Source organism: Heteronotia binoei, chromosome 5 (genome assembly GCF_032191835.1).
Source record: "Heteronotia binoei isolate CCM8104 ecotype False Entrance Well chromosome 5, APGP_CSIRO_Hbin_v1, whole genome shotgun sequence".
NCBI lineage: Eukaryota > Metazoa > Chordata > Lepidosauria > Squamata > Gekkonidae > Heteronotia > Heteronotia binoei.
The window spans coordinates 112,157,672-112,170,038 of record NC_083227.1 but is presented as its reverse complement, the minus strand read 5'-3'; the positions used below and the strand labels follow the sequence as shown (position 1 = coordinate 112,170,038).

The 12,367-nt window shown below is 44.1% G+C and overlaps 1 protein-coding gene across 4 annotated transcripts in view; it reads right to left on the bottom strand.

Annotated features, from left to right (window-relative positions):
- LOC132572729 (aminomethyltransferase, mitochondrial-like) overlaps positions 1–12,367 on the bottom strand; it is a 29,350-nt gene continuing 16,983 nt past the window's right edge. For 3 of the 4 annotated variants that reach the window (XM_060240090.1, XM_060240091.1, XM_060240092.1), the window contains 8 exons: positions 6,612–6,779; positions 5,231–5,311; positions 3,809–3,940; positions 3,527–3,605; positions 2,836–2,981; positions 2,367–2,547; positions 1,760–1,915; positions 1–1,253 (listed from right to left, as the gene is read on the bottom strand). In XM_060240090.1, coding sequence (XP_060096073.1) covers positions 1,075–1,253; positions 1,760–1,915; positions 2,367–2,547; positions 2,836–2,981; positions 3,527–3,605; positions 3,809–3,940; positions 5,231–5,311; positions 6,612–6,779 — 1,122 coding nt within the window. In that variant the 3' untranslated portion in view covers positions 1–1,074. Of the gene's footprint in view, positions 1,254–1,759; positions 1,916–2,366; positions 2,548–2,835; positions 2,982–3,526; positions 3,606–3,808; positions 3,941–5,230; positions 5,312–6,611; positions 6,780–10,985; positions 11,144–12,367 lie in introns of those variants that run through there. The other variant, XM_060240093.1, reaches the window with a different exon arrangement.

Below are 12,367 nucleotides of genomic sequence, written 5' to 3'. Positions count from 1 at the left end.
TTATTGCAGTAGCTGATGCGGTTAGTACTTTATGAACACTTTTAGACATGAAGATGCTTAATCATAATAAGTTCTTCTAAACATTTTTCACAGCCCAAAATAGTACCTTCAGGTTTTACCTTGTGAATTTTCTAGACCAGAAAGAAAGGAGGAATTCACCCAAGCTGAAGAATTGCTCAGAATGCTGCCTGTTTCAGATTCTAGATTTCGCCAATCCAGTGTTTCTAGAACAGGGTCATGAGTTCTCTTTAGAAAAACTGTTGTGTGCCTTAGGTAAAAAGGAATTTGTGTGCATAATCTGAAAGAAGAGAATGTAACTGGCCAAGAAGTCACTTAGTACTGTGAATGATGCCAAGTCCATTCTTGGCTTGCCCATATTTCAGAGCTTCTTTGTAGGTCAGCTTCCTTTTTGAGACTAGAAATATAATGTAAGTTTCATACTGATATTTGCTCAAGATGGTGGAACTGTGAATGGTGGACTCCAGTTTCTCACAGCTCTTGTAGAAGACATCTCCCATCTTTTACCCAAGGGAATAAAAGCATGGTAAAATGTACCAGCTGGGATCAAAACATGTTTAATTAAGAAAACCTAGCTCTGATGCTGAAACATATCAAAGGGACAAGCCAGTGAGCTTACATCTTGCTACTGTAAGAGCAGGAACAATAAACAAGGCTGTCAGCTTTACTAGAAGGCTTTTTAGCTGAACAAATATCAGATCAGGGGCTTGTTGCCTATTACTGCATCTCAAATATCTAGAGAGCAGTGGAGAAGTTGTGCTTTTTAATTTTTTCTTAAACTACAGAAACCAGTCCAAAACTAGAAAGGCACTGTGTAGAGACTGGGGCAGCTCCAGTTATTGCTATGTCAGTGTTAGTTTAAAGGAGCAAGACATCTGGGACTAGTCTACACTGTCCTTTTTACTTACTAAAGCAGTTTCTTCAGCAGATCAAGCTGGTCTTCATCTTTCAGTACTGATTGGTTTTAGCAGCCAGAGTTCCTAAAGGAAGTGTCCATGGCCCTCTGCTTCTTTATAGGTTGACAGAGAACAAAATAGAATCTGTGCCAGCAGCTGCTCATTTCACTGTGTAGTAGTGGGTGGGTACAAAGGGCATCTTGGTCACTTGAGCTGGGCAGCTCTTCTTCCTCACTTCTACCATGATGGCAGTATTCGGTTTGCTGTATTCACTTTCCACATAGCCCATGGCAATGTTCTTCTGCAGACATGGTGAGGGACAGCCACTGGTAACCTCACCTTGTACAGGAAGGAAAGGCAGATTAATGAGCGACATCCAACCTCTACCAAATTTCTGTATAAAGTAGGGGAACTCACCACCTTAATGGCCCTAGCTTTGCTTGAGTGCTGACCTTGTAGCTTTAGACAGTACTTTGATAAGCTATGGAGGGGATGAAGAGTCAAGCAGTTGGCTGCTATTCTTGGTATCCAGTTGAGTTTTTCAAATTTTATTTGCAACAGCTGAACTGCTAGGATGTGCTGCATTAGGAGCTGACTAGGAGCTACTTCTAAACAATTAAATTTTAAAAATGCCAGAGGCACTTTAAAGACAAAATCAATTCAGCATAAACCTTTCATAAGCTTAAATACTCTATATGGTGCTAAAACTCACTGGGTGATCTTGGGCCAGTCATTCTTGTTGAAGCCGGAATGAATTTTGTTGATCTCAAAGATGGCATGGGACTTTCAGCACTCACCCAGAGTAACTGGGGTGGGGAAGTAATCAGAACTGCTGCTCTACCTACCAATGATTTTGTCTTCTGGACCAAGGATTGGCATGTGTTGACGGATAGGAGGCCCTGTGGAAATCAGTCCTACACGTCTCCTCTTTGGCTTTTCTTTGATTTGAGCCACAATGATATGCGCACCAGGAAAATCTATGGCAGTACGGCGACGTTTCCCTGGGAATCAGTCAGAGGGAATTATTATTATACAGTTATTGCTAGTATTCAGATTAGGAAGTAGTCCAAATGACCCTGTAATTATGTTGTGTAGCCTTTCATCCATGCTGTTGGAACAATTCTTACAGCTTCCTTCCCCTTGCCAGTATATTGTTTCTGTGTTTTACCTGCCCAGCATGCCCTGGACCTTGGAGTACCCTATTTCCTCGGAAGGAAGACTAAATTTTGCCAACAGTCTATCTTAAATTTTCATTTATTTTACAGCTGCATACAACAATAACCTTTTGCAAATAACTTATTTTTTGAGAGGGATAGCCTTACCTTACGCGTTGTCTTCCTTTTGGGTAAATATGGTAGTTGATTTGGGTGGCGCAGGGTAGGAACGTGATCCGTTTCTGCATTTAGCCAGGAAAATGAGAAAGCACAAATCTGGAGATGCAGCAACACCTACCCAGAGTCCATATCAGACTGGCCTCCACAGGAGTCGTGCTCTCCTCAATGTCATTTCCATAGAGACAGAGCCCTGCCTCCAAGCGCAAACTGTCTCGAGCAGCAAGTCCAGCCAGCCACACAGTTGGATCCCTGAGCAGTAGCTCAGCCAGCTCCACTGCTCGGCTTGCAGGGACAGAGATCTGGGTAGGGAAAGTCATTTGGTCAGTGGGCTTTTTACCATTGCTTTCCAGATTCAGTTACTCCCTATCCTTGCCCACTCCTGACCAGCCTGAAGTTATTCATTCATGTGGCCTGACTCCTCAGCCCCAACCAGCTGGATTTGCTGTGTGGATCTTTCTGTTACCCCCGACCTGAAATAACTTCCCTTCCCAGGTCCCCCACCCCCAGCAATCTGACATCACCAGCCCACAAAATTTCTCACTGTCTCAATCCCCTTTAATCCCTTGGGTGAGTTGACTGCATAGTACCTCTACACCATCTTCGCCTGTGTAGCCACAGCGTGTGACCCTGCAGCCTTGCACTCCAAATACACTCATCATTGCACTGCTCATGAAAGGCAACTTGGCCAGATTGTCCGACACCCCAGCCTGCAGCACACGGGCCATGGCAGGACCTGGTAGGGGAAGCAGGAAACAGAACAACAAGCTGAAAGGCCTGCAAGTGGTTGTTAGTTCTTTAGAGTCCTCCAAAAGAAGTCCCAGTTGAGTGCTGAAAGAATTGCATATTTCAGCTAGAGATTGTTTCATCCACATAATGAGCATAATGCTTCCTTTACTTTGCTTCTCTTAGCCTAACTATATTTTGATCAGTGGTTAAAGGTAGAGAGGAGCATAGAGGTGAGTACCAACTTGTAATGACCTTTTGATTTCAGGCCCAAGGCCAGTTGATATCCTTTCAGTTGAACATGAACTGGCCTTGCAGGACCCAAGTGAGCCTAACAAAGCAAACCCGAGAGGATGTTTTAGATGAGAACACAGCAAATGCAACAGAACAAAAGGAGCAATTTGAAGTTAGCCTAGGGATGTGAGCAGGAACATTGCTTTGGCTTGGGAGATGCAGAGAAATGGGCACTGAAATAGTTCAGTGCATTCTTTTTACTACATGAGAGCCTGGCCCTGCTACTGGTATACATGTTTCTTTTGCAAAGGTGTGATTTACCTTGCAGAGCAAGCAAAGCATTGTCTGAAACTTCTAAATCCACGTCACATCCAGCAGTTTTCATTACTTTTGCCTTGTTCTGTGAGGGGAAACAAAGGTGACTGCAAGATCCTGATGCAGTAGGGACAGCTTCCCCTTGTCCATCCCATCCCATCCTTCCTGTAATGATTCAACATCCACTGTGGGAGAGGGACTGATCAAGTCAGCAGAAGCAACTACCTACCTGTCATCCCTGTTTCTTGTGTTGCCTCCTCCCCAGGGTGATCCTGGCTGGAAACATACCTGCATGAGGGCTAAATCTTTGTCCATGCAGCCTGCATTGGAGACCACATAAAGGTGCTGCTCTGAGGTGCTGGTCACAATCAAGTCATCTATGATGCCTCCCTTTTCATTCGTGAACAGAGATAGAGTGCCCTGGAAATAAAGCTGTGCTCAGCCTGACTCCAATGACTGGCATCCTAAGTTGATTGCTAAAAGGTTGTTGCACTAGCCTGCTGTAGCAAAATAAAGGAAAAGTCCACTGGCATCTTAAAGAGTAAAGCTCTGAAATAGACATGGTTAGTCCTGAAAGTGACACCGGACGTTCAGTCTCTTGAGTTACCAGGCAAAAGAAGACAGACTGAGCAATAAGTTTGGTTAGAAATTTAATATTAAAGGATCAGCATTAGGAGTAAGAAAGGCAGTCATTGACCTCAGTATGTTGGTGATTGCTGTGCGGAGGGTAAACGTTCAAGAATTAATGGAGTGTGACATCAATTTCCCACACACACCCCATGCCTACACAGATTTTTTTTTTTAATTTCTGCAATACTTGTGTGATTCAAAGCCACCAACACTATTGTGTTTTATTAAGAGAGATGAAGAACCATAAGGCTGTTCTGTGAACTCTTAAACATTTTGTTGGGGTACTGGGCATTACACTTCTGTGCTATCCATCCTGGAAACAGATGTACTACAAATTGTAGTACAGCTGTCCCCAGTAACAAGACTGTTTCCCTGTATTTGGGAAATGGTGCTGGATTGCAGCTTGCAAAAAATAATTATGCTTAGGCACATTTGTATTTGATCATAATTAGAAATCCATGCATTACTTTTATTTACATTTGTTTCCCTGTTCTTTCTTAAGGGCTCAGGAAAGGTTCTCAGCCACCCTAGGAGTCTAAGGGCCAAACTAGTCATGACACTGACAGCTCCATGGACACAGCCACCAGCATCTCATTTCCTTTAAAGAGCAGGTTTACAGGGGCTTGCTTGAGAATGGAACTGTTGGTACAAAGAGAAGGAAGTTTAAGCCATCTTCCCCACCACCACCTCCAGTGTTGTCTGTCTGAACTTAAATTTCTGCATGGAGATGGTATTGGCCCTGGTGGCATACAGATATGTTCCTGCATTGTGTTTCCCTTGATGTGGCAAGTAGTAAGTCCATGTGACTATATCAGATCAGAAAAGTGGTATGAGGAAGGAGGTTTAAATCTCCGTTCCCTTGTACCATGGTCCTAATCTGAATTGAAACCCTGCCATTTAAAGCAAGAGAAATGCTGAGACCTCCATCCCAGAACTTCCAGCATCATGGCTGACTTGGCCATAAGACTTATGGGGAAAAATGTAGTCAAGCAAGACTGTGACTCTGGGAGCCCCATAGCCAATCTCAGCGTGTTGTTCACTGGACCACATCTGTGTCTAACTCACAGGCCTCCAACATACCTGATCAGGCTTCAGCTCTGCAATGTCCCCAACTACTAGGCTTTCCAGGAATTTCACCCGGTCTTTGCCAAACACTTTAGTCTGTGAAAGACAACAAATAAATTCACATTGCCCATGTGTTATGTAGTATTCAGGACGTGACGAGACTTCAGAGCTGGGCATGGCACCACTGTCCCACCCAACGGCAGCATGGTTTGGTGTAGCTGAGTTGTCCAATGTGACCAGAATTATCAGCACAGCCCAAGTATAGGGTTGCACCCATGAAAGATTTCTCATGATGGGAGCAGCAGTGTGATTTTTGCCTGTTCCTTTTTTTTGCTGCACTCCTTTGGCTTCTCTCCTCATGCTGTTCCTAGGAGTCCCTGTCTTCCAGGAGCAGCATTGGGGGGAGGGTATTTTGAAGTGTAGCAGAAGCTAATAGGCATGAGCATCACACTTTGCTAATATAATTGCCTTCCATCAGCAGAAATTACTGCTGGGTCCATGCCAGATTTTAGAGATCTCTCACACTAGAAGGGATCATTGTCACTGGCTAACAATACAAATATGAACTAATTTCCATTTATTGGCCAAGGAATTCATGTAGCATGTTCTAGTGACAGGAAAATGTACTCTTTCACAGCAGAAACAGTACTCAGAGTTGCTGTAACCAACTGCATGTAACCGCAGAAGTCTGGCAATATCTTTTAAAAAGTTGCCATGAAGAGCAGAGACAGTGTTACAAATTACTGACACAATGCAACACTCTGCTGTCTGGATTAAATGTGTGCGTCTGCATACCTGGATCATGCTAGAGAGCTTTTGTGACCAACCATGAGCTCAGTAATCATATTCAGTGGTTGGCATCCACCATCACTTCCCCAGCTCTAAATCCTTGTAAATCAGCTCAGACCTCACATTGCTCTGCCCTGATAATTCTACCCAAGCATTTCTTTGAGACTAATTAAAAAAAAAAACCTGTTCCACATAGTGTGTGTGGCAGGGGTGGGGGACGGGACCATAAGGATCACCACATTTTGAAAAGTATTTGTGCGGCTGGAAATATGGTAAACATGCCATAGGGGGGCAGGGCTGCAGTTAGTCAAAGCTCCCTAGCACATTTTCTTATATTCAGTGTTACAAAAAAGCAAACTTGCTTTTGGTGGAAACGCAGAGGGCCACCATCTTGTCCTGTGCATCAAAATAGTCTTGTGCTTTTTAGCATACAAAAGCATCTGGCCTCTGTCAGATTGTCCCAGAAAGATCAACACTTGTCAATTCTGAAAGTATCCACTAGGAATGTATTTGGGGATGAAATGTCCAGTGCCATGTGAAGACAAGAGAAGCTACAGCAGTAAGGCAGGGCCCTTCCTCTGTGGCCATCTGTCCTTTCAGACCTTACCTGTAGCATGTGAGACACATCAAAGAGTGAGCAATGCTGACGCGTGTGCAGGTGGGACTCCAAGTGGCTGTGTGTGTACTGTACAGGTAGGCTCCAGCCTGCAAAGGCCACCATCTTCCCACCATGGTGTCGGTGAAAGTCATAGAGAGGCGTTTGCTTCAAACTGTCCTAAAGAGGAAGGAAATGAGTGCCATTGGGCAGCAACCTACATGTGACCAGAGTCCAACAAACTTGTCCAGTTATATCGTGACCACTCCTAAACCTGACCCATCTCAGGACTGTCCCAGGAACACAGAGAAAGTCATTCCTCCCCAAGTTACAGCTGTGTTGACTGCCCTCCATGCTACTCTGGGTTCTTCCTGGAGGCTTACAGTGCTGATGTTGATATAGTTTCTTTTTGCTGTCCTATAGAGTTCACACACCTATGCAGGAAACCTTTTTGGTTCCAGTTCACCAGCCCTTGAGAAAGATAATCATGAGGAACAAGTAGTGCATGTCAGAAAGAAGTTGCCCCCATAATGGGCTAAAAGAAGAGTAGGATGCACGTAGTGACTGCCTATCAATGGGTTTCTGTACTCTTTTCCAGTCCAAACTGATTTGGGGCATGATCTTCACAATGTGGGCTTCTATTAGACTTCCATTCTATCATCCTAACTGCTAGGCTGGTTCCAAGAGCTAGAAGTGGAACCTGGAGGAACACCAATCCCAGACATTCAGAGCAGGGATGGCCAAACTGTGGCTTGGGAGCCACATGCAGCTTTTTCACTGAAGTGTTCTACCAACTAGAGTTCTTCAGCACACAATGATTACTAAGAGCCAGCATGGGTTTCTCAAGAACAAGTAATGTCAAACTAACCTGATTTTTTTTTTAAGAAAGTGACTACCTTGCTGGATCAGGGGAATGCTGTAGATGTCATTTATCTTGATTTCAGTAAGGCTTTTGATAAGGTTCCACATACTATCCTTGTTGACAAGTTGGTAAAATGTGGCTTGGATCCTGTTACCGTTAGGTGGATCTGTAACTGGTTGACAGATTGCACCCAAAGAGTGCTTGTGAATGGTTCCTCATCCTCTTGGAGAGGAGTGACAAGTGGAGTGCCTCAAGGATCTGTCCTGGGACCTGTTTTGTTCAACATCTTTATCAATGATTTGGATGAAGGAATAGAGGGAATGCTTATTAAAGTTGCCAATGATACTAAATTGGGAGGGGTTGCAATCCAGTAGAAGACAGGAACAGGATACAGGATGACGTTGGCAGGCTGGAAAACTGGGCTAAAACCAATAAAATGAATTTTAACAGGGATAAATGTAAAGTTCTGCATTTCAGTAGGAAAAATCCAATGCATAGTTATAGGATGGGGGAGACTTGTCTTAGCAGTAGTATGTGCGAAAAGGATCTAAGGGTCTTAGTGGATCATACACTGAACATGAGTCAACAGTGTGATGCGGTGGCTAAAAAGGCAAATGCAATTTTGGGCTGTATTGACAGAAGTATAGTGTCCAGATCACATGATGTGATGGTATCACTTTACTCTGCTCCGGTAAGACCTCACCTGGAGCATTGTGTTCAGTTTTGGGCACCACATTTTAAGAAGTATATAGACAAGCTGGATCAGGTCCAGAGGAGGGCGACGAAGATGGTGAGGGGTCTGGAGACCAAGTCCTATGAGGAAAGGCTGAAGGAGCTGGGGATGTTTAGCCTGGAGAGGAGGCGGCTGAGAGTGATATGATCACCATCTTCAAGTTCTTGAAGGGCTGTCATAGAGAGGATGGTGTGGAATTGTTTTCTGTGGCCCCAGAAGGTAGGACCAGAACCAATGGGTTGAAATTAAATCGAAAGTTTCCAGCTCAACATTAGGAAGAACTTAATGACCGTTAGAGCGATTCCTCAGTGGAACAGGCTCCCTCGGGAGGTGGTGGGCTCTCCTTCCTTGGAGGTTTTTAAACAGAGGCTAGATGGCCATCTGACAGCGATGAAGATCCTGTGAATTTGGGGTAGGTATTTGTGGGTTTCCTGCACAGTGCAGGGGGTTGGACTAGATGACCCTGGAGGTCCCTTCCAACTCTGTGATTCTATGATTCTATGAATGATTGAGCAAATGATGCAAACTTTCACCATACACAGAGTGTTTTTTTTAATTGTGGAGAACATGTTATTAAAAATGACGCATATACTTGCAGTTTCAATACAATCTAGAAGCCTATTATTTTAATGCCATCCACACAAGGTGCAGTATAAATCCACTTCTATCCTCAGAAAGATGTTGGAACAAGTTATAACCTCTTGGCATTACAGTATTTGAAGAGGATAGAAGGATGCCCACATCTGACCATCTCAGAGGTTTAATAACAAATTATACCAGAAGAAGAAGAGTTGGTTTTTATCCCCTGCTTTTCTCTACCCAAAGGAGTTTTAAAGCAGTTTATTATCACCCTCTCCCCACAACAGATACCTGATGAGGTAGGTGGGGGTTAGAGAGTTCTGAGAACAGTAACTGACCCAAGGTCACCCAGCTGGCTTCATGTGAAGGAGTGGAGAATCAATCCTGGTTCTCCAAATTAACGTCTGTTGCTTGTATGTTGGCTCTCAAACTTTGTATATTTCATTATAAAGAATACTTTGAGCTCAAGGGGTAAATCCTATCTATCTGAATGCCATCGACCTTTGTAATGGGCTTTGTTTACTTATTGCTTTATCACAAGCCCAACGTCAAGAAGAAAAAGGCTGTTCGCCCTTTGAACCCCTCACAGGTATGGAAGTCTCCTCTGTGTCACTTTCTCACCCAATTAAGATCTTGGCTAAATGTTTATGGCTGAATGTTGTCATGATTATCTTCAGATAAATCCCATTTTCAGTTTTCCTCAGTGTAGAAGGTAATGACAAGTCCCTGTGCTTAAAAAATATTTCTTTCAGCAGCATCATTCATGGTATAAAATAAAAGTAACTGGATAAAAGTTGGTGGCTTTTGAAATAATTAACAGTGTAGATCTTACTTCCACAAGACAGATCACCAGCCACATGAAGTGACCCCTATCTCTGTGCATCCTGAATGTTCTATGCCAACGGCAGTGGGAAATAGCAATTTTTCAACTACTGATTAGTGGGGATACTGTGGGTGTGTCTATTGCAAGCTACCAGTTGCCCTTCCTAGTTGGGCCCATATATGAAAGGCTTCTCTTCATTCACACAGTGTAAAGATACCCCTTTACACTGGTATTTTCTTGCAAGTATTTTGTTCAGCTGTGCTATAGATTTCGCATCATTGAGCAAAACATTTAATACAACATACCCCTGGGCAAATGTAAATAGCTACTCTCTCCAATAGTGTAATGCTAAGAAAACAATGGCTTTCCCTGCTGAGGCCCAATTCACACATTATAGTGAACACATGCACATCCTGCATGTATGTGCACACACCTGTTTGTAAGAAAGAGACAAGATGTGTTCAAATCAACTCAGGGATCAGTACTTGGATAAATGTGGGGTTTAAATCACAACTGCAGCTGTACATTGAATGTAACAAAAGGATTATTCAGCGCACATATAAAGAGCCAAGATGTGTTCCAATGAATCAAAGGATCAGTACCTGGATAAATGTGAGGTTTAAATCACAGGTTCAGCTGTACCTGCATTGACTGTAAACAGGATTACTCAATGCGACTATAAGTGTACACTGTATACAGATTGTACATGTGTTCACAGTAACTTGTGAACAGGCTACAAGTAAGGGGGAGGGATTGTTTGATCGTTGAGGCATGCAGCATTTCCACCTTCAGGGAGAGACTCCTTGGTCAGATATTTAATTTCCAGGTCAAAGACATCAGCATTCTCAGCAACATCTCAAGAAACTCGCACAAGACAGCGGTCAGTTCCTGAGAAGCTGGGAGTTCTCCTGGCCCCTACATATGCCAGGGCCGGTTGCAGTTTGTCAGTGTGAAAGCAAAACTCTGTCCAGGAGTTCCTTCTCGTTTTCAATTATCCTGTTATTAAATTGGACTTTCTAAACAGGGTCCATGGCTAAATACTAGTTCACCCAAATCCAAATTCAGTCTTGGTCAAGAACGTAGTTAAAATCTATGGAGTCATAGTCCCTTCGAAGTTTTCCGAAATTCCCCTCCTCGCCTTTTATCTCCAGCCCTGGTGTACTGTAGACACAGAGCCACCGCCTCGCTACTGCTTCTTTAACAGTGCGACCCTAGGCATGTTGACTTTTTCTTTGTTTAAATCTTTTATTCATTGGTGTTTACTCCCAGCTATGGGCTTTTAGGCTTGCAGACAGTCTACCGCGCCTCTTTGTCCCAGAAGCAAGCAGCAACCCTACACAAAATCCCTCTTTCTTTCTCTCCCAAGGGAGGGAGGGTGTTCCTGCTCACCTGCCCAGCAGCGTAGTCCCGCTTGCCACAAAGCGTAGGCTCACCGAACCCCAAACGCGGAGACACAAGCCGCAGCGCAGCCCCAGCCCGCAGCATTCTCCTAGCTACCAAACGCCCCTACGACATACCTTGACAACACTTGACTATCGTTCTCTCCCTCCCACCCAGACATTGCCCCCTGAGCCCGACCCCCAGGAGGAGTCTGGGAACTGTAGTCCCAGCTCCGGCCACCGACCAAAGTGCTCTCCCGTCCGGCACGAACGACAGGGCACTCATACGCAATTGTTGCAACTTGCAGGCGTCATCGGGTCGGGTACTATCCAGCGGGATCCAGACCATCCCTATCAGTGCTGAGAACAGACAAGGTACACACCCCGCTAGCCCGTGGTATTCATAGTTAGATTCAAATATGTTGTAATGCAAAGAACCGATGAAGCTGCTTTTATTTTGACTACTGGTCCCTCTAGCTGAGATAATTTTAACTAGAAATGCCAGTGACTTAAGTTTCGAACCTTCTTCATTTAAGGAATGTGCTCTGCTGCGGGCTGTGGCATCATTCGACAGATTCCAGACAGGAGACCAGGCAGAAGAATCTACCATTAAAAGCATAAGAGAACAGGAAAGACTTTGCCAGGTGTTAACAGAGATGAAACTGGATGAAGATGCCCAGTGCCAGAGTCTCTGCACAGAAAAGGCCCTCTGGTAGAAACCCACTTTGCTTCCATAGTTTACACACAGAGAAGGATTGGACATGTTCTTAACTGCTAGGCTGGTTCCAAGAGCTAAAAGAGGAACGCCAATCCCAGCCATTCAGAGCAGGGGTGGCCAAACTGTGGCTTGGGAGCCACATGCAGCTTTTTCACACACATTGTGTGGCTCCCAGAGGCTGAGGATCATAATCAGGCTTACTCTCAAGTAAGCATTTTTAGCATCAGGACCTCAGCCAGCCTCTGTGAGCTGACCCTTTGGTAGGCGACTATTTCTGCCATGTGTGAAGCAGGGAAGGAGGGGAAATAAGCAGGCTTTGCAAGCTCTTCTCCCACTGGTGCCCGAAAATAATTCCCTAACCTTTCCCTATGCTGGTCTTATGGGTACTATTTCCAGCTTCTGGTTTTTTTTTTTAAAGTTTCCTTCTTGTATGGTCACGTTGTAAAGTGCATACACATGTATTTTATTTTTTTGTGCAAATGTATTAAGAATTTTAATAAAATAAAAATGTGAGTGTAATATTTGTTCATGTTATGCAGCTCTCAAAAATCTGATGTTTATTCTGTGTGGCTCTTATATTTAAGCAAATTTGATCACCCCTGATTTAGAGTGTTAAAGGTTCGTTTTCAACTGAGCCTGGAAACAAAATGGAATGTCTGAAGACTGGGTTGGCA